Raw genomic sequence first — 22859 nt, 5'->3', positions numbered from 1 at the left:
ATCCCACCTCCTGCCCAGGTTTCCCCAACCAACTGGTAGGAGTCGGTGCTACAGCTGTGACTTTTTCTAATGAACCAGAATTTTTCAACATAATTCATAACTCTTGACACTGACATTTCGTCTGGGAGAGTTTCGTGTGGCCTACATTTGAAGCTGCTTTAATCAATGTTTTTGCATCAACATAGGATGAACAGACTACATTCAGGAGGACGTTATCTCTCATAGTGACGAGCCCAAAGAGATTTATCACCGGATTCGGCAGTTCTGCTTTAGTTCACTCTCACTACTCTCATTGGTGTCATTTTCAGCAGCACCGAGCCGCCGTTTTCAGCAGGAAGGCTCTAATAATCCACTCTACACTACCTGCATTGTCTTCAAACGTGTCTTTGTTACTGTCACCAATAGCCACAAAGGTCATAAATTTCCAAATACTAGATATAGTTGCTTTGATTACAGTAATACTCTGGCGTTTTGGGAAATCAAATTATCTGCTGTCTCACCGAGAGTTAGACAAGAAGACCAGTATCTTTTTAGATCCTGCATGCAGGCCTCCTGTAGCCGGTCTCTGTGCTGGATAAAGCTTGATCTGAAGCACGATCTTCTCATCCAACTGGGTAAATAAGCAAAATCCGCAAATTGTCAAAGCATCCCTTTAGGACGCAGTACCACTGATTGCCAGGAGACCTCTAGCTGAAAAAGCGATCGCTCCGCTCTCGCGACAGAAAGTCAGTGATATGTTTTGAGACGTACCGTTCACAGCCTGTTAGCTTGATTAACAGGATTCTCCTATTATCACACTCAGGCATGTTTATCCAGGCTCCGCCCTGACCTGCCCGGCTATGGGCTTCCTGGCGTCAGTAACTGTCACGTTATGAATGATAAAACCGTACATGAACGCCTCTCAACGTGACCTCTCGGATGATACTTTTCACCCCATGGAGGAACGGGGTAGTTAGCAGGACAGGTAATAACCCCTCTGGCGGAACAGACTGAGAAAATGAGCACTATCGACGGACATGCGGAAAAGAAGGAAAATGCATGCCAGTGCACACTGTCTAAGCTCGTGTGCCTTCCTCAATGTGCATTGCACCCAAGATGGAGATGAAATGAAGAAGACATAGATGTCCCATTCTCACAGAGTGCCACCGGAGTGGAGGATGCTGTTTTACACTGCCTGTGTTAACCTTTCTCTAATGACGTTTGTTTTTCTAATGCATTGTCAAAAGACTGCTGATCCTGAGATTAAAGCCGACCGACTGGAGTAAGACACCGACTCCGTAGCCAGACCATGTACGTTTGTGTGCAGCAGCTAAATGACTAAGATAAAAAACAGCAGTATTCATCATGGCGACTGCTGTGTATTTTATAATGTCTCGCGACAGAAACAAAGGCCTCATCCTGCCTGCAGAGGCAGTAACAGCCCTCCACCTGTGTTTATTACCACTTGAACCACTTTTTTCCTCCTCTCCTGTCCTCCGCGGTCCAACTCCTTTTCCTTCAGCTCTTTTGTTAGACTGAGAGGTGGGCTGGGACCGGCCTTTCATTAAGAATGACATCCGGTGCAGTCAGCGTCCGCCTCCTCAGGTACGGCGGACGTGATGTTTTTCGAGAAAGTTGTCAAATCTGAAAGGGCAGAAAATATCAGCTATCAGCAGCTTCATCCTCCAAACATTGCCATCAGCCCCTTTGACAGAAACTGAGTCACTCCTCCATCACACTGAGCCCGTTCTCTTCCCCCTCCCTGCCCAGCCACCACATTCCCGGTCGGCATCTCTCTCCCTCTTCCTCTCCTTCGGTCTAACGTGTTACGTTGGAGGGGAGGAAGGAGGATCGAGTGTCCGCCGTTCCTCCCCTCACCTGTGAAATTTCAGAGCCAGGCCACGGTGAAAGGGGGTATTGTGTCCCCCTGATGAGGAATGCCCCTGCGCCGCTCCTCAAAGAAAAGGCTTCATTTTGCCAGGAATTTGGAGGCATCTCGAGAAGTGTAGGGGAGATTTTCTCGGGGGTGGGGATGGGAGGCTGAAGGCCTTCATAAGGCCGGACAGGAGAAGGACAGGCCTTCCCAAACTGCTACTTATTCTCTATGATTCTGATAGATTAGCATTCGTGCAACATCAAATCACCTCAGGGCTCGAGGGGATAGATTTTGTGATGCCTTTAAATCTGCTGATGAACAATCGAACCTTTTTCATTTCAAAGAAAGGTGAATTACAGGGGATGCCTTTGAATGAGTCTTACAACATAATCCTCTTTGGTTAACTCCTTGCTGTTCGTTTAACAGTATATTGTGGTCGAGGGGGGAAACTGAAACCTACACACGGTAGTTGGACGTGTCAGGCCCACGACTGCTGGAGCCGCAGCTGTTTCATGTGACGAGGCTGACACCTGCTGGCGACAAACAACAACTGAACTTTTTGTGTGCTGGGCTGTTTACTGGAATCCTTCACATGTGCAGGACTTCACATTGCTTGATAACAAAGTGTGCATTACAAATGCTATTAAGATTACTAAAGTGACTATTGATACTTTTATTAACACCTCTAGAGAATATTAATTATAAGCATCAACATCTCTATTATTCCCACCAAAGACTTTTAGTCTGTGACCACTAGAGAATAACTAACATGATAATGGTGGTAATTTCAGTTAGTTTCTGTATTTTGAAACGTACTCCCTGAAGCGTTACTTTGCCGTCATCGCCGCATTTTCGCGGTTGCGGTGCCTGACTGCGTCCCCTGGAGGGCAGTGAAAACACGTGAGTCTAAATACACTCAGCTCAACAGACTCTTCCAAATAGCTTCGGAGCAGCCGAGAGACTTAGAGTGACCGGTGTGTGTGCAAAGTAAGGGTCACCTGGCAGGCGGAGGCAGCCGAGGGCATCGGCGGGCTCGTTTTCGGATGCCTTGCCGGCGAGGAGAAGAAGCAGAGACGGTTGCTAGCACTTGAGCTAGCTGGGATAGCCCCGTCAGTGGAGACGGGCCGATGAGGCCGAAGCGCTGAAGCTTGTTTCTCTCCCCCGAAGTCCCCGTTTCATCAAACTGTGTCCGAGCGAGAATCAAATGAAGAGAAAATCAAGTGAACGGCGACGCTGTGGTCTGGCCACTGTGTTGTTGTTGTCGTTGTTGTGTCGCAGTACCTCGGTTTGACAACCGGAGAGCAGTGAACGCTCACAATCACACACACGCGGGATAGATATACAGTGCTCCCACTATTTTTATACAACTACTGCACACAGATTATTTGAGTGTGCGTCTCCACGGGCGGGACGGCCGAGAAGCTTTTTCCCCTCTGCTTTTATTGAGCAATGCTAGAGCACGAGCAAGAGAAGAAACAGCAATTAAGGGGAGAAATTGTATGAGCATAATAGTAGAAACTAGAAAGAATAAAAAAAGAAACAGGCGCAGGGCAAAAATAGCAGATAAATGTCTTACAAAAGGTAGGAAAAAGAAATAATTTTGACATGTCAGTATCTAGTTTTTCTATTCACATTTGATATAAAATGATATAAAATCTTTGAAAAGGTAACCAAAAAATAATGTGGTTCTCGCTTACATATATCTCTATAGTAGTACGTGTGATGATCACGTCGTAAAAATCAAACGGAGGCAGAAAAGTTGGCAGACACGGATGCCTCACAGCAATACGTCACCGCTACCAACGTGTCCCCTGAACGTGCTCGATGACCTGATGCATCCTCTGGAAGCAGAGCAGTGGAACAGAAGTTTTAGGTCTGCGACCTTTACGATGCCAGGGATGGCAGCAGTAGGTTTAGATTTTGACCCATCGTGTGGAGAATCATGTTCAGGAACACTTCATTAAGTAATAATCAAATTAAAGGTAACTGTCGTAAACAAACTGAAGTTGAAAATGGGTCAGAAACCAGAGAGACCACACTTTGTTGGTAGATACAGCAGAAGATTGTCCGGAGGCTGAGTGCGGGATCTGCAGTTTTTAGAGCTTGTGGGTTCAGGGATTCTTTTTGGTAAATAATCCGTCTAAAAAGACCTGACAGTTTCCATCCACCCTGAAAGGCTTAAAGCCTTCTTTTTTTTCCTCTCAGGTTTTACTGCAGTCAGTTCCCCCACATCAGCGTTTGCAGATGCAACCGTCTGGTCCACGCACAGAGTAACATGGACGTCCTCCGGTCCAGCAGGTGGCGGTAAAAGCCCGCTGATGTTACTGTTGTGCCACTGTTAAAGGAAGCGGAGGCGGGCGGCGGTGTGTTTGTTTACTGGCGGCTGCTAACGGGGGCAGGTATGCTATGCTCAGTGTACGCTGGTTGAGCTTTGAAGGATCTGCTTACACTGTTATTAAACAGTTAGCTGCATATAACGGCTTTGCCTCGGCCCAACCAAGAGCCGGCAACGGAAGAATAAAGTGGTCAAAACGGGTCGTGAATTCGCGTGTCGGACCGGCACCTAGCTAAGGCTGGAGCTAGCCTAGTGCAGTTTACTACGGTTCTTCATTGAAAGAAATGGAAGTTAAACTCGCCGTAGCTGTCGAAACACACAGAAAGGTCTGATAGATCGTGACTGTAGCTATTTAAGGAATTACCAGGACCGGTTCTTTAATTCGGCAGCGTTCTTTTTGAAAATGGCTCACGTGTAAGTGACTTTTAAGTGCTTGCTACCCTCCCCGCAGTCTTCTTATGAGAATCGGTTACGTTGTAGGATGTTTCTGATTCAGTTTTTCTCCCTATTTAGTCCGAGGACAAAATGCGCTGAAATGTGCAGTTTAATGAACATCTCTCTGGCACGGCGTTAAGAACATTTAAGAAGTACATTTCAGAGTGGAAATACCAACTGCAGCACCGTTGCATCGCATCACATGTAGAGCTGCAACGAGTAGTCAGTTAATTCCCCAGCAACTATTCCGATAACTGAATGATCATCTCAGTCGTTGTTCGAGCAAAAATGCCATAAAAATGTTTTTGCTGGTTCGGGCTTCTTGAATGTGAGGATCCAGAGCTTTTCTTTGCCACACATGAGAGTAGGTAAAGCATCTCTGGGCTTTGGGCTGTGGCCCGGACAAATGAAGCCACCTGAAAACATCACTTTGGGCTCTGTGTGGTTGGGCCGGTTGTTTTTCACTACTTTTCGGTATTTGATCGACTAAATGAATAATCGATTAATCAAGAAAAATAATCATTACTTGCGATCCTAGGGGTTTCTGTAGTTCCGGTCACCCTGCATTATGCGAAGCTCATGAACAGGCGGTGTGCTTACACTTACTTGTATAGACCATTCACTGAACCGCGAGAGGTAACACTGCCTGCTGTCCCACAGTGAAATGGACAAGAATGAGGACCAGGTCCAAACAAACAGCAGTAAAACACTGCTCATCCGCCACTTACCAGCCGAGCTCAGCAAGGACGAGAAGGAGGACCTCCTGAAGTACTTTGGGGCTGAGGCGGTCAGGGTCTTTTCAAACACGGGTCGTCTGGTAGGTTGTGCCTCACTGACACCTTGTGGGTGTCTTTACATTCTGAAAAGCTGATGGATTTGTTGTCCGCTCTGAGGTTTCTAACACGATATTTTTCACTTTCCACAGAAACATACAGCCTTTGCAACCTTTAAAAGTGAGAAGTCAGCAGCAAATGTGAGTTTTGTTGTTTTTTTTTGTATTTTTGGACAGTGATCGCAATTAAAAGTTTCAGAAAGCCATGCATGCAGAGATTTGTAGACACAAGCTAATAGTAATGTAGACATACTCTAATGGTGTTACATTTCCATCGCATCTCCTTCAGGCTCTTGCCAGGCTCCATCAGTTAGAGATTCTTGATCAGGTGCTTGTTGCTGAGTTCGCCAAAGGCCAAGACCATGTGACATTATTAAAGGATCCACCAGTGTCAGACAGGTATGTCGCTTGAATCGCACGAATTGAGAAACACGGTTGATCTGCACAAACTGTAACTGTCAGACTTAGTTTTGCACTTAATTAAGAAGGCTGTTAACCCCGTGAGACGGAGCCATACATTGGCCTCTGTTGCAGTGGTCTAAAGATCATGTTGTAACTATAGCTTTTCTCTCTTTTTTTTTTTTTCCTTCAGTGGTAAATGTGATAAAGAAAAGAAGAAGAAACAGGAGACCCAACAGCCAAAAATTCCCCTCATAGAGACCGGCATTGCACCAAGCCTTGGGTATGTGTTGAAGATTTGTCATCATGCAGCTGCTTTGGTGTAGATTCGGTGTGATTTGAGCAAGATTTGGTTTATGTTTTCATTTTTACCTTTGTTAATTTTTGAAATGTTGAGTGGGGTGAAGTGTTGTATCATTATGTTTATGACTTTGTTTTCTGCTTGATAAATCACCAGGATCTTCTCCCACACTGAGTTTCTGAATATTAGACACTTGCGTGTATCGGTTAAATACAGCCAGTGCCTTACCGTGTCATTCTCCGGTGCATTACTTGTTAGCCGTCTTTAACCGATTATATTACGTTCTGCAGTTTGTCAACAAGCCGTTCCCCATGACTCCTGGTGACTGTCAGTCACTCTAATTACACCTCATACTATTAAATATGCACCTGTGGCACATGCATACCAAACCTGGACAAGGTGCTGTCAGTTTAGGTGTGTAGAGGCCCGGAGGCCAGCTGACAGTAAACCTGGATGACGGTATGAGCACTGCGGCATCGTGTCCAGTTAGATGGTCAGGCTGCCACGGAGCACCTGACAGGCCGTCTGTCCTGCCAGTTGGTGGGACCAGGTGGTCTTTGACACCTCTTGCCTCAATACGAACGGTCTATGTTGCCTCAGCTATTGCAACCCACTCTAGCGTTAGTCCCGATAAGACGTTATGTGTGGAAATGTGCTAGGTGGTAAGAGTTAGATCCATATATTGGTCCTGTATTGGCTTCCTGCTGAAGTCTGGATCAGCTGCTGTTGACTGCCTCCTGAGGTGCTGCAGTTTACTTGATTATGTATTTGTAGCATGGCATTTTACTACACTGACTGTTTATAGGGAGCCCTTAATGTCAGTAAACGCTGATGAAATATCCAGTTCGGCTTCCATACAGGTGCATGCAAATAAGTGTTTTATTCTCTGCAATGCTGCTGTTAATGACCTCCAAAATCTTGGGCTTTTGAATGATTTTGGCAGTTTAGTGATTCTGTCATTGCATTAATGTGTCAGTTATAAATTATGCAGTCTTCACTCCATCGATCTGCTAGAAGAAATTGAGTTACTCTGGCTTAAGGACAAATCAATCTGAAATCCACCTCACAGCGGGTCTTACAAACAACATCATATTTTCAGCGGGAGATCGTCTTCCTAGCGGTTGCCATGCTGGTGTGTAACGTTAGCGACGCTGCTGTAAAACTACGGGAGATAAACACACGAACCAGGAGATTTTTAGTCTTCAGTGCCCCCCGACCCAAGTATGGCAGCGACATTGGCTTCTGAGAGAAAAAAGTTTGTAGTTAAAACCTTACAAATTAAAGTGCATCATTAAATTCATGCAAAAATCATATGAACATCCAACATTATCATAAAGAATTCCTGCTCATTGATTTGTAACATTGGCTACAGCAGCCTGATCCTATGCCTAATGGCAGTTATGGGACATAACTACCACAACTGCACGTTTGATACTAAAACACTGGCCCATACAAAATTTCATCTACTGTAACATACACTGTACCCCCTACCTTTGCCTTTCAACCCGAAGTCTTTGCTTATCGGGCCTGAGTAGATCAAGATTTATATTCTCATGCCTTGCCGAGTCTTGCCTTTCTATAAACGTTACTGTGACACGTGGACAAGCCTCGGTGCTTACGTGGCCAGCTGGTCCCAGTGTCCCTTAATGGCTGGATTTTACATTTCGTTGGCTGCGTGCTTGTCATAAAGAATAAGTTACCTAGCTAAAGCTCAGTGGCTGGGCCGCATATTCATGTGTGACTTATTTTGTGAGTTGTTCAGGGGAAGGGGGTATTGTATTTAAGGCAGCGAGTTGCAGCTGCGCAGTTTCCCAAGTAATTAGGTCTTTTTCTCTCTCACTCTCTCCTACAGGTTGAATTTTCAGTCAAATCCCACTTTGAAATATTTATACCCACCACCTTCGAATGGCACTCTGACAAATATAACGCATGCCCTCATGAGTGTGCCAAAGTTTTATGTTCAAGTGAGTAACTACTGCTTCTCTCATATCGTTCTATTTTTTTTGCTCCAATACCAGCACACCTTTGAAATGCAGATGTTGGTCATCTGTGTATGTATTTGTGTTTTTGTATCCTTTCGGGCTGTCCCAGTATTCATACTTGCCTTTTTGGAAAGTGGGAATTTGTATTAAAAAATGTAAATTTTGACGGCACTCGCAGCCTACAGATTGCTATTGTAAAATGGAAATATTATTCTGGAGTTAGTGTCCCAGAGGTTTTTGAACTGCATCCAACCCCTGAAAGATCAAACAGCAAACATTTGCCTTTTAAATTTTCAATTTGGGGAGCAAGTATTAATAATAAACCATAAGTGGGAGGCATGAGTTATGGGCTTAACATTTGCCTGGGTTTTCATTGCTGTTATTTCCAGTGTTAACATCTTGGTGGTGCTAGTGTGTTGCAGACAAGCTGCCTTTATGCTCGCCCTCACCATTGGTACTCACTTCAGTCTCAATCTCACCTTGATCCTTCTATTCTAAATGAAAATGCAGAAGCCTTGCAATCTGTTGTACATATGGAGCCCCAGTAACAGGCTGCCTGTTTGAGAGCAGCAGTATATTTATATTACCAGCTCCCATCCAGCTCTGGGCATGAATCTTTAGATGCCACCATCACCGTTCTGATACTCATGTCTCCGATCATACAGGTACTTCATCTGATGAACAAGATGAATTTACCGTGTCCGTTTGGTCCAGTCACTGCCAGACCCCCCATGGTAAGCTTGTGTACACGATTGCTGGAGGAAGGAGAACAGATTGATGGCCGGACTAGTTTGTAGGTGCTTTAGACAGAAGTTATTTGACATTAAACAAGAGGAGCAGTGTTGTAATAAGGAGGTCAGTGTTCAAATGTGTCAGAGAGTAAACTTGACGTACAAGGAAGGAACTCAACTTTAGAGGTTAACCAGCTCCCAGTTTACCCTCAAAAAACAGCAGCTTATTTATGTAGTAACACTGAGTTTTTTGGTGACTCTAGTCAATGCAGTGCATGTACAGAGCAACACGTGAGAGCATTGGGACTGTGTGAAAGTAGTAGTGAAATGTTGCCAAATGCTTCGTCCAAACCAGCAAATATATTAAAGAGCCACTCCAGACAAATTTTAAGACATGAGAAAAATGTACTTTGGAATAATAATTTGTGTTTGATATGGTTTTTCCACAAAAATGATCAGTTAATTAGTTAAACTTTGTTAAAATTGCATCTGGTCCTTCCCCCTCACTGGAAAATCTAGAATCTATGAATATGCAAATGACCAATGACAAAAACGTCTCCTACTTCGCAGAAAAGTCCCTTCTTACGCTTGTTGCATGTTGGACCATAATTGGTTTCCAAACTAGTTGTAATGTCACAAAACCTTGCTTGTACAAACACAAACAGATAAACCTTCCACCTTCAGCAGATGAAAGTGAAAATGGCCTTCTGGCATCAAACTCTACACACACGTCATTCTGCACGGTGAAGCTGGAACATCGCAGTGATGAAACGATAAGCAAAACGCATTTCACATTTTTTAATTAAGGGCGGACGCTTAAATTTGTGACCAAAACTGCCATCGCCCCGTCCTTAGCATTTTATACGACGATAAAGAAAACTCAGTGTTGGTGGGAAGCAAAAGAAGCAGACGTGGACATGAAGCTTTTCACTTCAGTGTTTTACCAACATGTTTTATATATTTTCTAGAAAATGAGAATTTGCATTTAACCATATTAAAGAAGAGGAATGACGATTCTGGAGTGGAGCACTGTTGTTGAGTGCTGAAGTCAGAGACTGGGCAAGTTTGTTTTCTTGCAAATGTGGAATCTAAAATTTGAGGAGACAGATATCGCTCTGTTTGAAGGGAGGTTGATCACACCACTTTTTAAGTAAAAATAAATCAATTTCTAACCTGATATACATGAAATATTGGAGCTGAAATGACTTATTCTGCAATAGTTTTGATAAACATTTAATTATGTAATTATTTTTCAAGCAAAAATGTTCTCGTTACAGTTTTTTAAAGGTGAAGCTTTACTGTTTTTCACATGAGACTACTTAGCTTTTCCCTGCTTTTCTGACAAAATAAGCAATTTGAAGACATTGCCTTGGGCTCCAGGAAATTGTGATTGCGTGTTTTTTTTTTTTTCCAAACCAGAAAATAATCGTCAGATTAATTGATCATGAAAATAATGGTCAGTTACAGCTGTATAAACTATACCACTTATCACAGTTATCTTTTTTTGTTTTGTTGCTGTGGGTAATATTTGAACACTCGGAATAAGTCTCAGAATACTGTGATCTACTTAAAGTCCCAGCTGTGATCATAAAGGAATCCCAGCACTTACCGAGGACCTTAGCAGAGATGCACATGAAATCACTTGAACCCTGAGGTACTTGTGAGGTAAGCCATCTTGTGTTGTTTGCTGCAGTTTGAGCTCCTGCCTCCTGCGCCACCTATTCCCATGCCCCCTCCCTTCCCTCCCGACTACCCCCCTTTGCCGGAGGAGGAGATGGAGCTGTCCAGTGAAGAAGAGTCAGAGTATGAGAGTGGAGACGACGAAGACAAGGAGAGGTGAAGAGCAGATTACCACTCACATTACAGAGGGCTCAGCTCTGCATAGGTATTTCTTGAGGCAGTGGAATTGACTTTCAGATTGGTTTGCATCATACAGCCTCTATCAGAGCCGATGTGTTAATGTATCATTCATCAGTGATAATGTTGCTCGAAACAGAAGTGGCTGGACGTGAAATGTCTTTAAATTCAAATGGGTGGGCAGTGTTTTTGGGTCCAAGGTAGACATTTTTCCTTTATTCCCTATGTTTGCTTTATTTCAGGATTGTTCGGCTGATGGGCCTGGTCAACCAAGCATGCAAGAGACCCATGAGACCAAAAACAGCTTCAAAGAGAAAGAAGCCGAGGATCAAGGATCTACTCTATGCTCCCAAACCAGAGTCTCAGAGGTACACCAGAGGCACTCATGCATGTCACAGTCCTCACGCATAGCTCATCTCCAGACAGTATTCACAGGCAGCTAAAAAAGGACAAAAACCTCCAGACAATAAGTCTTCCTCATAAAGACAGCTCTGTGAGGCTTCGAGACTTATTGTTTCAGTACCAAACACACACACACACACACACACACACACACACACACAGTCCCTTAATGACAAACCACAAACTCTGTTTCTAAACTATAAATACACACACACACACACACACAAACCTCAGTGTCTCCTGGCTTCATGTTTGTGGACTGGGAAATATCTCCGCATGACCATTGCCAAATATTCCAGCCCTTAAGCCGCTCAGGAGCCAGGTTTATTGCGGGTCCTGTTTAGAGGCTGCTGTTGAGGGGAGTGCTGATTGTCTCTGCTGTCCTCAGTGCCCCAGTGCTGCAGCCCAGTGATGTGTTTGAGCAGCCCCACCCTGCCGGGCCGAAGAAAATTGAATTTCACATCTCGGTTCCAGAGGTATCGTCTGTAGTGGAAGGAAGGGGGCCAGGTCAAGAGACGCAGTCTGTCGAAGGCAGAGGTAAGGGCTCCCATTGACTCACTTTCTGCAATTAACAATGAGTTAATTCATCATGTAACCACTGGATTATCTTTTTTGTGTAAAGTATCTACTTAGTGAAATTCTCCACAGTCCAAGTTGACGTCTTTTGAATTTCTTGTTTTGTCTGACCAACTTCCAGAACCCAGTGATGTTCAATTTACAGTGATTATGGAACAGATTGAAAGCAACAACTAAACTTTTGAGAGGCTTCAAACGGGGAATGTTTGGCATTTAGCTTGAATGGAGACTAACAGCATTAATAAATTATCAAAATTGTTGTTGATTTTTCTGTTCGTTCAATAATTAATTGACTGACATTTCAGCACTAATCATGAGTAAAATTATGTTTTCTTTTGAATTGTCTGACACCGCTTTGCGAGAGGAAATGCAAAATCAGGTCTGAGCCCATATCTATGGAACTGATTGCCCAGTCCTAATTTTAGGACTATTAGTAGAAAGCATTTTATCAACTGTTGTCACTGAGGGTATCACTCCCATCTCGGTCTGTATTTAGAAGAGCTCCAGATGTGTCCTAACTCGGAGATGCCTGGAGAAAGTGTTCAGGCAGGGTAATGTGCACACATCCTGTGGGAGGAGAGAAAGCTAATTAGTAACCATTAGCTTCATTCATCATGAAGTTATGTGTAAAAAAAAAAAAAAACAAGCTGCATTCGTGCAAATGGTGGGTTTATTATTTTAGAATTGCATTTTACAAATAAAGTGCGTATTGTCACTTTGTAAAGTTGTTGAAAGTGTATTTTTAAGAACTGGGTTATATTACAGAAATAAATCATTTTTCCCAGCGTAAGGACACAGCTGAAGCTGCGTGTGGTCAGAACTGTGCTCTGCTAAACCTGCAACCAAACCCCACAGTGATGTCACTGGGCCCTGGAGTCCCCCTGTGCTTTAAGCGCTGGCGGTCAGCAAAAAACGGATAATCAGGGGAAAATTTGGGAAAATTGGACAGTAGAAAAGAAGATTCCTTGTTATTAGTGAGAAAGAGAGAGAGAGAGTGGTGCTCCAAAGCCCACAGAGGGTTTGAAACGTCAGTTTAAGTGATGTACTTTTAGTTTTTTCAAGCCAGAAGCGATTGGCCAGTCTCTACTTACAACCTAATGCAAATGACTCAAACACTCCAGCCACGAATGAAATGTGTCCGTGGAGCAAATGTAGTTGTTCTGAGTAACAAATCTGACAAAAATGTTGCTTTTACAACTGACCAGGCAAAGTAAATCAGACCAATATTATGATCCAAACAAATATTGTGGGAATCTGTATGAAAAGTTCTGTGCCTACCTAAAATTTGATTGTTACTATACATCATGTTTATTATCACATTGGAGCAGGAGATGGGTTGATACTCCTATTGACATAAGTTAAAGCTCTTACCATGTAGGAAGTCAGAGCCGAGTGTTACACAGCAGTATATCAGAGCAGAAACTCGCACCAAAAAGGTTTTACCATTATCTGGATGACGAAATGTCACTGGGGGCACAGCCGGTGTTACTTGTCAGCTGTGCAGTTCCCTGGTCGCCTTATCTCCCTTCTCTCTAACTACAACTTCACTCCCCGGCAAGCCTCTGAGAAGTAAAATAGATCTCAAAGTCAAACACAAAAGATTTCCTAAAAGCAGGGGAAAGATAAACGATGACAGGCGGCTTTTTGGATTAGTCTTGTTTTGGGGAAGTGAGGGTGTGGGATCCGATAAACAAGCTGTTTAAATGAAAAGGGGCGGTGGGGGACAGATAAGGAGGAGGCTAATTTTGAAAGCAGTCGTCTAGTTCTCAGTATCAGAAAGGCTCCCCGGCACTTCTTGCTCCAGTGCCCACACACATGCACCTTATGTGGATGACAGGCTTTTTTTCCCCCCTCGGATTTGTACAGGCTCACTGCTCCTAGTAATTCCATCTACAACGCGTGTGTGCGCGCATGCATGCGCTCCTCGAAAGTCTGCCAGATATCCTTCCTGCTGCCTCTCAGACTTGTGTCTGCGGAACAGGAGTGGATTTTGATTTGATTACACTTCTTTATTTGACGCAGACCTTATATGCTTATGGTGCACTCTTGAGACCATCTTCTTTCAATTATCAGTGTAGCCGGCTTTCACTTTTTACATTATTTCTGTAGTTATTGTTACAAACCCTGATGAAGAAATCATTATTTTCCACTCAGTCAGTTTATAATGATGCCAGGCTTAGAAATTATGACCAAGAGGATTTGCTTCCACTCTACCATCCTGAGCTTGTTTTGTTTTCTGGGGAGGATAAATATTGTGGAGGTGATTATTTCACAATCTGCTATTGTTAGACAGTTTGAAAACTTCCGTCTGTATTTGTGCCGGGGGTAGAGTGCCCTCGTCCTGTTTTGTGTCGTAAAGCAATCCAGCTGATTTCCCACTAAATCAAGCTCAGCGGCACTTAAAATAAAATACATTGTAGCGGCTGGGAATTGTTCTTCGATGTGCTAAAAAAACGGTCCTTTAACATCCTCTCTGACCTTTCAGGAGTGGATGAGAGGGAGGTCGGTCCCTCTCTCAGTGATGAGAGGGAGGTCGCTGAAGGTTTTGGGAAGCTCTACCCCAGTGCCCAGGAGTCCCAACAGCAAGAGGAGCACAGCGATGACGAGCAGGATCTCACCTCAGACGTCATCTCCAGAAAGGAGCTGGAGAAAGGACGGCTGTCAAGAGATGGTAAATATAACCTACAGTGGCTCACTGGTTGGCACCGTCACCTGACAGCAAGCAAGATGCTCTGCTAGGACCTCAAAACTGGTCATAAACTGGTGATCAGAGTGAGGAAAAACCAGACCTCCAAAGGTTTTCAAAATCAATAACCAACAATGAAAAAGCTTGGAGAAAGTTCAGGTTAGAGAAGTGCTTATAGTAATAATCACTGAAATCATTCTTTCAGGTAAGCAAATGTTCCGGTTGGTGCTGTATATTGTAGATTGATAGTGTACAACAGCGACCGTATCATGTCATGTTCAAAAAAGATTTTTCTTTCTCTGCTCTAAACAGCTGTAACGTTCTCATTCACTCTCTCAAATCCGGTTCTGTGTAGAAGTGACGCAAGAAGAATGGAAGCAGCAACAGTGGTTCGTTTGAAATGCATATTAGAAAACTTTGGCAGTGTGAGCGGTGAGGGGCATCATGGCTTAAAAAAAAGGAAGTGCCAGCTGTGGAAAATCAAACTTGGAAAAAAGAAACTGATGGATCCCTCAGAGGTAGAGGTGCTGGTGCTAACGTTTGACATCAGCATAGCCGTTCAAAGATTAAAATCAAGATGACAAGGACTGAAGAGAGATTCAGAATAGCTGTTTTTCTTTTGAAATGGTTGATTCTGCTGTTGGTGATTAGCTGCTCCCCATCCCGAGTGTCTTTATTGTCATGCGCCCAATTTCCAAGACCCCAAAGCAGTGACCACACGTCATTCAGACAGGATCACAGAGAGACAGAGAAACGTGAACCGGACAGGAGCATTTGTCTTGATATAGTGTCATCGGAATCCGTGATGTCTGTAAATGTTTCCTTGATATCCAGTAAATGGCCAAATACCATCCGCCTTAAAAGAAACTGGGTCTATGCAGACAGACATGACAGAGTTGTTTTCTTTGATTTGATCTCTTTTCGTTCCTGAAGAAGGAAGGTCAATAGAGTGACATTTGAATTCAGTCTCAGCTTTTTGCAAAACCCGTCTTTGCATTTTCAGTCTTGAATTAAAACATTTTTGTATCAACAAGGGGTCAAATGACAGCATGTATTACTGTATGTAACTAGCAGGTGAACACGGTGGAACATTTAGCTGCCAAAAAGCCACATATATTCCTCAGTAGATGAAGACAAAACAAGGCTAAAAGGAGAGGGAATATTGGAATCGCATTTGTTAGGTGACCAGAAACAGAACTCCACACGAATGCTAATGTTACTCGATATCAGCTGGATGTGTTTGTTTAAAAAAAAAAAAAAAGCTGTTTGCAATGCCAGCTTTAGTTGGCGTTGGTAGCACGTTTAAGTGTGTTAAAGTCAGAGGCATGCAAAAATGGAGATGTAATACAGACATTCAAAGATCTCCTTGGTGCAAATTAACAGTTAATATTGATATTTATACATCCATTAATATTTACACCAAGTTAGAAAAGCATTAATAGGCAATTGCAATTACGGTCACACTTGCAGTTGTATTTTTGTGAAAACAAATCCTGTTTAATCGGTTCTGTGGTTCTTACATTTCATCTCTGAAACCTTACAACTCCTGAATCCACCTTTTGACTAGACTTTTGATAAAAATCCAAACTTGGGAACATGCCTGAATAATGAACCTTCACATTTGCAATTTCAGTCACCCAGAATTATGCTGTTTGTCCTTGCCGTGCCAGTGTTGATGACAGAGATTCAAGAGAATCCCTGTTCTTTACTGCAGGCAGTCGGTAAGCGACAGTCATGTGTAGTGTCGTCCTTTGTTCTTCCTCCCGCTGACACGCATTGTTCAGGCGTGTTTTCCACACAAATAGAGCACACACCACGTCATATCTAAAATGAACGGGATGGTAGATCAGTAATCATCGCTTTAATGTCTCAGTGCGTCTCGTAGCCTGATTCTTCAGTCCACTCGGTCTTAAATAAAACACCGTGTGCATGGTACCGAGTTGGACTGACTTTGAATTTCCCCGTCTGTAGGTACAGGCAGCTCCGTGGTCCTTTGTACCTGTTTTTGAAATGCATCTTGTGTCAAGCTTTTTTTTTTTTCTTCTTTCCTTCTCTCTTTTAAAACAGAGATGAAAAGGATGTCTGTGTTTAAAAATTATGAACCGGGTGAGCCAACCTGCAGACTGTACGTGAAGAATATTGCCAAGCAAGTGGAAGAGAAAGTAGGTGCCTCAATAGAACTTCCCCCACATGTGTGTGTGTCGGTTTGGTTTACTGGATATGATGCTTATTCTGGAGTTTTTTTATTTATGGCCTAAATCCATTGTGTGTCATTAGAATTCTGTGTAATTTGTAATGTTAAATTTGGATTTTGCAATGACACCTAAATCCCGAGATCCTACCAGGTCTCTGCATAAACGGCAGAATCCACAATATACTCCTATTCATTTATTGACTGTTTTTCCAATATGCATTATTTGTCTTCCAGGATCTGAAGTACATCTACGGGAGATACATCAACCCTTTGTCAGAAGCCGAGAGAAACATGTATGTAAATAGCAATCCGGAGGAGCTTGACTTTATTTCTTATCGACATGGTTTGTGTGTCACCTCACCCCGTCTTCTCTGCTTGAGCCATTTTTGATTCCGTCAATTTGTCACCTTCTCTTCAGAGATGTTAGTAATTCGTGCTGACTGTGTGTTGTGTTATTAATAAGCATCTAACCTGACGCAGAGATCACGAGGGAAATTTTTATGCTTGTGCATCAGCAGTACTTCAAATGAATATTCCACCTGAGTCATCAAACCGAGCTTATGTTGAGGACAAGGCCAGACTCAGATATAGGTGGTAAACAGGAGGGTGCATCCCTGCTAGAGGAACAGCTTGTCCAGTGGGAGCCTAACTCTAGACTGTGGCGTCTTTTCTGTCTGAGGGTTACTACATTTATGTGCTCATCATTACACATGCCATTCAGTTCAAACCAATTCAATTTTATTTATGTAGCAACCAAATCATAACAGAGGTTAATCAGAGGGCACTTTTCATGTGGAGCTGGTCTGGACTGGACTCTTTATAGTTATATTTACAGAGACCCCACATTCCCTCATGAGCCAGCACTTGGCAACAGTGGGAGGGAAAAACTCTGTTTTAACAGGTAGAAATCTTGAACAGAACCCGGCTCATGGTGGGGGGGGTCTGCACCGACCGGCTGGGTTGAGAGAGAATATAATGTATAATGTAAAAATGTATAATAATATTAATAAGATGAGACTAATAATAAAATTATTAACAGAGCAAGTAATAAGACTAATAAAACTAAATATAATAATAGATGATAATAATGATAACTGAAGCAGTGGGTGCTGAGCAGGATCATGGGGCAGTAGGTGGTTTGCAGTCACAGATCCAGACTCTGCTGCACCAGAGGCAGAAATACCTGCAGAAAGTGACAGGAAGAGAGAGGAGAGAGACCAGAAAGCACAAAACTACGGGAGAGAGAAGAAGCTGAGTTAGTAACGAGCATTGATGCCATATGAATGCGTACAGATGGAGAGGAAGAGGAGGAGAGAGGAGCTTGGTGCATCATGCTATGAGAGTAGATACTTTCAAAAGGTTCTTAGAAATCCTAACCCGATCTCAGGTATCCTACTTTGACCCAGGAATCTGCAGGTTTTCACGTTACCCAAACACAACAGCAGACCTTGCAGAGCAGTTTTGTAAAGATGCGTGGTTCGTTAGGTCATTGTCCCAAAGATTAGTAGTTTTTGCTACAGTGTGGAAAACAAAAGACAGAATCCAATTAATTCATTGAAGAAAAAAAAGGCAACTTAATAACTACGCATTGAACAATTCCAACAATTCATGCTGTAAAAACAGATAAACTGAAATATGCGTATATCTTCACTAAGCCATTTAAACGGCAGAATGTGGAGGAACCTTTATAATTGCGCTTAAACCACTCTATGCACATGCTTCATGCCTCTGTGCTCTACAGCTGAGTGTCCTCTATTATTCTTTGAGCCAAAAACAAACCTGTGACATTGGTTATTGCTCCTGCCTGTTCCACCAGTAATAGATACACTCAGGTAGGGTTGCAAAATAGGTTTTGATTTAGCCATTTCCAGACATAGTGTTACCTGACTTGGGTGGCACAATGTTGACACTGTATTTGTCCAGTGTATTTATAATTTACTGGAAAACTATAGTGCTCCCCAGTGAAATTTAAAATTAGACCTTTAGAGCACATTTAAGCGCTGGCTCCATATTTTTGAGAAAATTCACATGAACCTAGTTTAATTTTTACATTTTATATTTTTCTCTGTGTTCCAGCCCTAACCTCAAAAAAATGGTGTTTTTCTCACCCAAAAAAGGGCTTTTCCAAAACAGTCTCCAGGGTGGATAAATCAGTTTCAGTGAAAACGGAGGACAAAAGCCGGCCTAGTGAGGGTCGGGGGGCTGTGTGGTAGCGATGTTAGCGAGGACTTTCATGGTGAAATCTCATTTTAAATGTCAGTACAGCAGAATACACATCACAGCTGCTGTCATGAACCTGTATGAATATGTTCAGATGACATTACAATCATGAAATAGAGGGTTTTTTTTCTTTTTTTTACAGAGGCAGATAACATTTTCCTCTTGTAACACTGAACAGCCACAATATGATGCTGACTGGGTGTGATAATGACGGGCCCTCGCTTTACTTTTTTCCCTCAGGTTTGACGTTGTGTTAATGAAGGAGGGAAGGATGAAAGGGCAGGCCTTCGTAGGACTCCCCAGTGAGCGGTGTGCCGAGAAGGCGCTGCGGGAAACCAATGGCTACGTTCTCTATGACAAACCCCTCGTCGTCGTATCCTTTTATTCCCTCTCACCAGATTGATCAGGGACGAGGTTTTATGAGAAGTGGTGGAAATCCAAGGTTCGTGTTTATTTGGTGTGTAGAGTTGGAGGCATACACGTATATAGATATCAGTTCTGTTCACTGGTGAAATACTGTTAATTGCCAGTTCTCCAGAAAAAGTAATTTAGCTGGCTGGATATATGAGTAGTCTGTCTTAAAAAAAGAAGAAAATAAAATCCTGGAACTGGCCAACACACAGAATCACAGGTAACCAAACATACATGAAATAGCATGCTTCATCAGCCCCCATTACATGGACGCTCCCCTTCAAAGATGTGTTGTTGGCTTTGTCCCTCACTGCCGTCAGGAAGATGAGGACTAATTTCTGGCAGCCCTGAACCACCACCTGCTCCTCCTCATCTGACACCAACGGCTATGCATCAACTTTTGAACTCCATTTTCTAATTGAACAACGCTGTTGATTTTGACGGTGCTTTAATGTGCATCCCACAAACAGTTAACTTGGCAACAACCGTGCAGTTCAGCCACCAGCAACTAAAACAGGGTTGTAGCTTGGTCACCATACAGGTATTCACGAGGTGGTTCGGCGTCCTGAAATGTGACTGTGCGTTGCCGACTGGAGGGCGGGTATGCTGGTGTTTTACATTTTGAGGCTTTGTGTGTTGGATGCACAAGCTCCCCTCTCTTGCAAAGATATTAAATCGATACACAGGCCCCATGATGGCGTGTCCGTGAGATAAAACTGCGCTGGCCTACCTGCATCCATCGTTTCCTGTGAATCCCGCCCAGGAAGGTGGGCAATGTGCAATCAATGCTTTTCCCAGTGCTCAGCCTGAGCCTGCACTAGGGCACTTGCCAGTGAATCCTCGAACGGGCTGCCAGAGAAGTAAGTGAGCTGGAGGGAAAACCCGCACGAAATGCCAGTGGTTTAAAGTGTGAGGCTTATTAACAACCAGCGCTACAGTGACAGAGCCTCGCACACCTGGGTCCCCCCCCGTTCTTTAAGCCGACACATTGGTGAGCAATTTTAGCAATCTGTGTGATTGACAGTAGCTGTCACTGACGAAAAGAGCCAACCTCAGGAAGGCAGGAGACCCAGACTCTTGCGAGGTCCATTTTTGGCCAGGAGTCTTCTGGCATTTATGAGCAAGCAGCTGCGACATTCTCTCCAATTAAGTTCATATGAGGTGGAGAGTGTCACAGGGAACAGGGCCCCTGTGGCTTAAAGCTGCTGCACACAGCTCAGGGAGTAAGACACCGCTACATATGACTATAAATGTCTCCCCAGTGACGCGGTCAGTAGGTCACTTTGTCTGGGGATACAAAGGTCCACCTCGAACACCCTAACATGCCTAACTAGCACTTACTGTGCACTTCCTTACCCGATCTCCTTGTGCTTTTTTTCTTATTGAACAGATTTGGTACTTAACACTTACTTCCAAGGCCGCCGCCTCTACCGAAGCTTCAGCGTTGTCCCTCACTTGTAAGTCACTTTGGATAACGGCGTTCGGCAAATGTAAATGTGTAAGTGATCAGTCTGTGACGAACCTGTGCTGAAAGCTGAAATTGGCTTTTCAGTAAGGTTGGGGTTTCGGTGTAGATCTGTCTTTGCTACAGCTGGTGTATTACTTCTATGGAAAGAGAGGTATACAGCCGGTGACGTCCAAAATACATTCGTAGTTGTAGGAACTTGGTAGTGGGACCAGATGCTTTTTGAAAAGAAACATCATGTCCTTGCCTGAAAAAGAGAACGCTACCTCAAGTGAGGGTAAACTCCTGAATGAAAATGCCAAAAGACCTTAACCGTAACTTCACAGCAGTTTGCCAGATCTGCAAGACCAAAACAGGACAACACTGATACCAAGAGAGGTCCCAGACAGCGATAAACTCAACAGGTGAGTGAGGCACAAGAATATTCTCAGTGTATCTGTATGTATAGAGCACGCCAAATTACCGTTGTAATGGTGTTTTCTTTTACGTCTGTTTGAAATTTATGTATCCAAGATACCAAGGCTTGATATTGTGGCCCAGCAGAACCATTTGTATCCTTGGTCTGGCATATCCTTTGGGGAAAAAAACAAAAGAAAATGGGGGCATTTTATTTGTAGTTATCGTGGCACAATTGGAACTTAAAACTACAACTGGATCAGTATTGTAGTTTAAATTTAAACGAACTGAGTGCCATGCATTGTTTCTGAGGCTTATTGTATTGTGTTGTTATTATTATTATTATTGTGTTATTGTTTGTCTAGTGTAGGCTCTGTAAACCTGTGCTCTCTTGGAGTCTCTTAAACTTCTTTTTACAATATTCTCCCCTTTTTTTTTTTTTTTTTTTTTAATTTGGTTGAATTTCAGGTGAAGGTCGTCTGATGTTGTCTCCTTTTATTATTAAATAAAATATTTTATGAAAATATCTTTTGCCTTGTTTTCTTTCTGTCACACCCTCACACACGTGTCACCGTTTGTGGGTACGCTTCAAACAATCACAACTGATTATCTTTAGTCCCAAACTTAAAGTCCTGACAGCCGAGTAAATACAGACTGGGGAAGGTATTTGAGATCAAGATTGGCTCTGCAGCAGATGGTGGGCTGTCAGCACAGCGGAAAACCCACAGTCTTGAAGAGACAGCAAACTAACCAAACAGACTGCAGTCTCTAGGAAATTGCTGGGACTGGGTTAGCTTAGCTTTCCAGTCCCTGGCTGGCCCCATCTGTGTGATCGTAGAGAGTAAACCTTGGAGGGTGAACACCCCCCCCCCCCCCAGCACACCCATCCCATCTGAAGATTTGGAAATTGAATTGGTTTTTGTCTTTCTCTGTCCAGGTGTAAGCAGTCCTGGAATGGGACTGTTTGAGTGTCAGTCAGAGCTAAACTAAGGTTTGTGTTGTCTGGGATCTTAAAGAAGGGAAAGCATTAAAATGCCGTGGTGAGTGGCTGCCCAGATGTGGTCTGGTTTGATTCATTTTTACATCACTTTGGTGGTTTGACGACAGATGTAAAAGCAACCCCTCGTTTTCTATAATGCATCAGGTCCCTCACATTGGCAGCACGTATCTTCAGCCAGAGCTGAAAAAGGTCCTGTTCTTGTGTGTGTGTGTGTGAGCCTCAGACAAACCATGGCGGCGCAAGTCTGATTTTCTAAAACAGGAGGGATGAAGCTTGCTAGTACAACTGCTAGCTCTACTAACTTTAAGAGGTTTTTATTTTGCACAAACTGGAATGCAAACAACGCCCTTAGAAACAGAGATAGGACAGAGCAGGCTGAGAACACAAAAATAGGGGATGTAAATGATTTATATAGGGACGGCATCAGTATGTAGGGTTCTATGTTTAGTATCCACGGAGTCTGGGACGATGAATACCTCACATGCACACATCACACAGTCCTGTTTCATCACATCTGCCCTCTAATGTCGTGACGATGGAGCCACCGGTTGACTTGACAGGGCTGTAATCTGCAGATGCAACAGTGGCAGGTTAATAGGATGTGACTGGTCTCGGTATCCTCCAGAGGGGAAAATCACCATAAACAATTATTTGAGCTTCTTTTAATTGCAATTTGCTGCCATAAACCTCGTCACTAACCTTGTGTAAAGCTGTTTACATGCAGCTTTAATCCACTGATTTACTGTAACGGTTTACGGAAACGGGCGGTCGGATTTAGGTTT

At 43.4% G+C, this 22859-nt stretch overlaps 1 protein-coding gene across 3 annotated transcripts; it reads left to right on the top strand.

Moving 5' to 3' along the window:
- The first annotated feature begins 4174 nt into the window (after positions 1-4174).
- Positions 4175-21586, top strand: rnpc3 (RNA-binding region (RNP1, RRM) containing 3). 3 transcript variants are annotated; one of them, XM_040127535.1, is made up of 16 exons: positions 4175-4254; positions 5286-5442; positions 5551-5598; positions 5747-5856; positions 6050-6139; positions 8010-8121; positions 8805-8873; positions 10564-10706; positions 10970-11095; positions 11518-11666; positions 14191-14376; positions 16459-16553; positions 16820-16878; positions 19046-19178; positions 21008-21085; positions 21195-21500. In XM_040127535.1, exons 2-15 carry the CDS (start codon positions 5290-5292, stop codon positions 21074-21076), a joined length of 1542 nt encoding a protein of 513 aa, XP_039983469.1. In that variant the 5' UTR covers positions 4175-4254; positions 5286-5289; the 3' UTR covers positions 21077-21085; positions 21195-21500. The 3 variants fall into 3 exon arrangements, with proteins under 3 accessions (XP_039983469.1, XP_039983468.1, XP_039983467.1); XM_040127534.1 differs by lacking the exons at positions 4175-4254; positions 21195-21500 and adding exons at positions 4264-4604; positions 21546-21586; XM_040127533.1 differs by lacking the exon at positions 4175-4254 and adding an exon at positions 4264-4604.
- Positions 21587-22859: the final 1273 nt, after the last annotated feature.

This window comes from Xiphias gladius, chromosome 5 (assembly GCF_016859285.1).
Source record: "Xiphias gladius isolate SHS-SW01 ecotype Sanya breed wild chromosome 5, ASM1685928v1, whole genome shotgun sequence".
Classification (NCBI taxonomy): Eukaryota; Metazoa; Chordata; class Actinopteri; order Istiophoriformes; family Xiphiidae; genus Xiphias; species Xiphias gladius.
The sequence above is the reverse complement of the archived record's forward strand: the minus strand, read 5'-3'. Positions and strand labels throughout refer to the sequence as shown.

Bases quoted from the DNA above. Each gene is read 5' to 3' on its own strand.
- rnpc3 (XM_040127534.1), top strand. The intron at 5,599-5,746 runs GTGAGTTTTGTT...CATCTCCTTCAG, and splicing joins GTGAGAAGTCAGCAGCAAAT to GCTCTTGCCAGGCTCCATCA. The intron at 8,874-10,563 runs GTAAGCTTGTGT...TGTTTGCTGCAG, and splicing joins TCACTGCCAGACCCCCCATG to TTTGAGCTCCTGCCTCCTGC.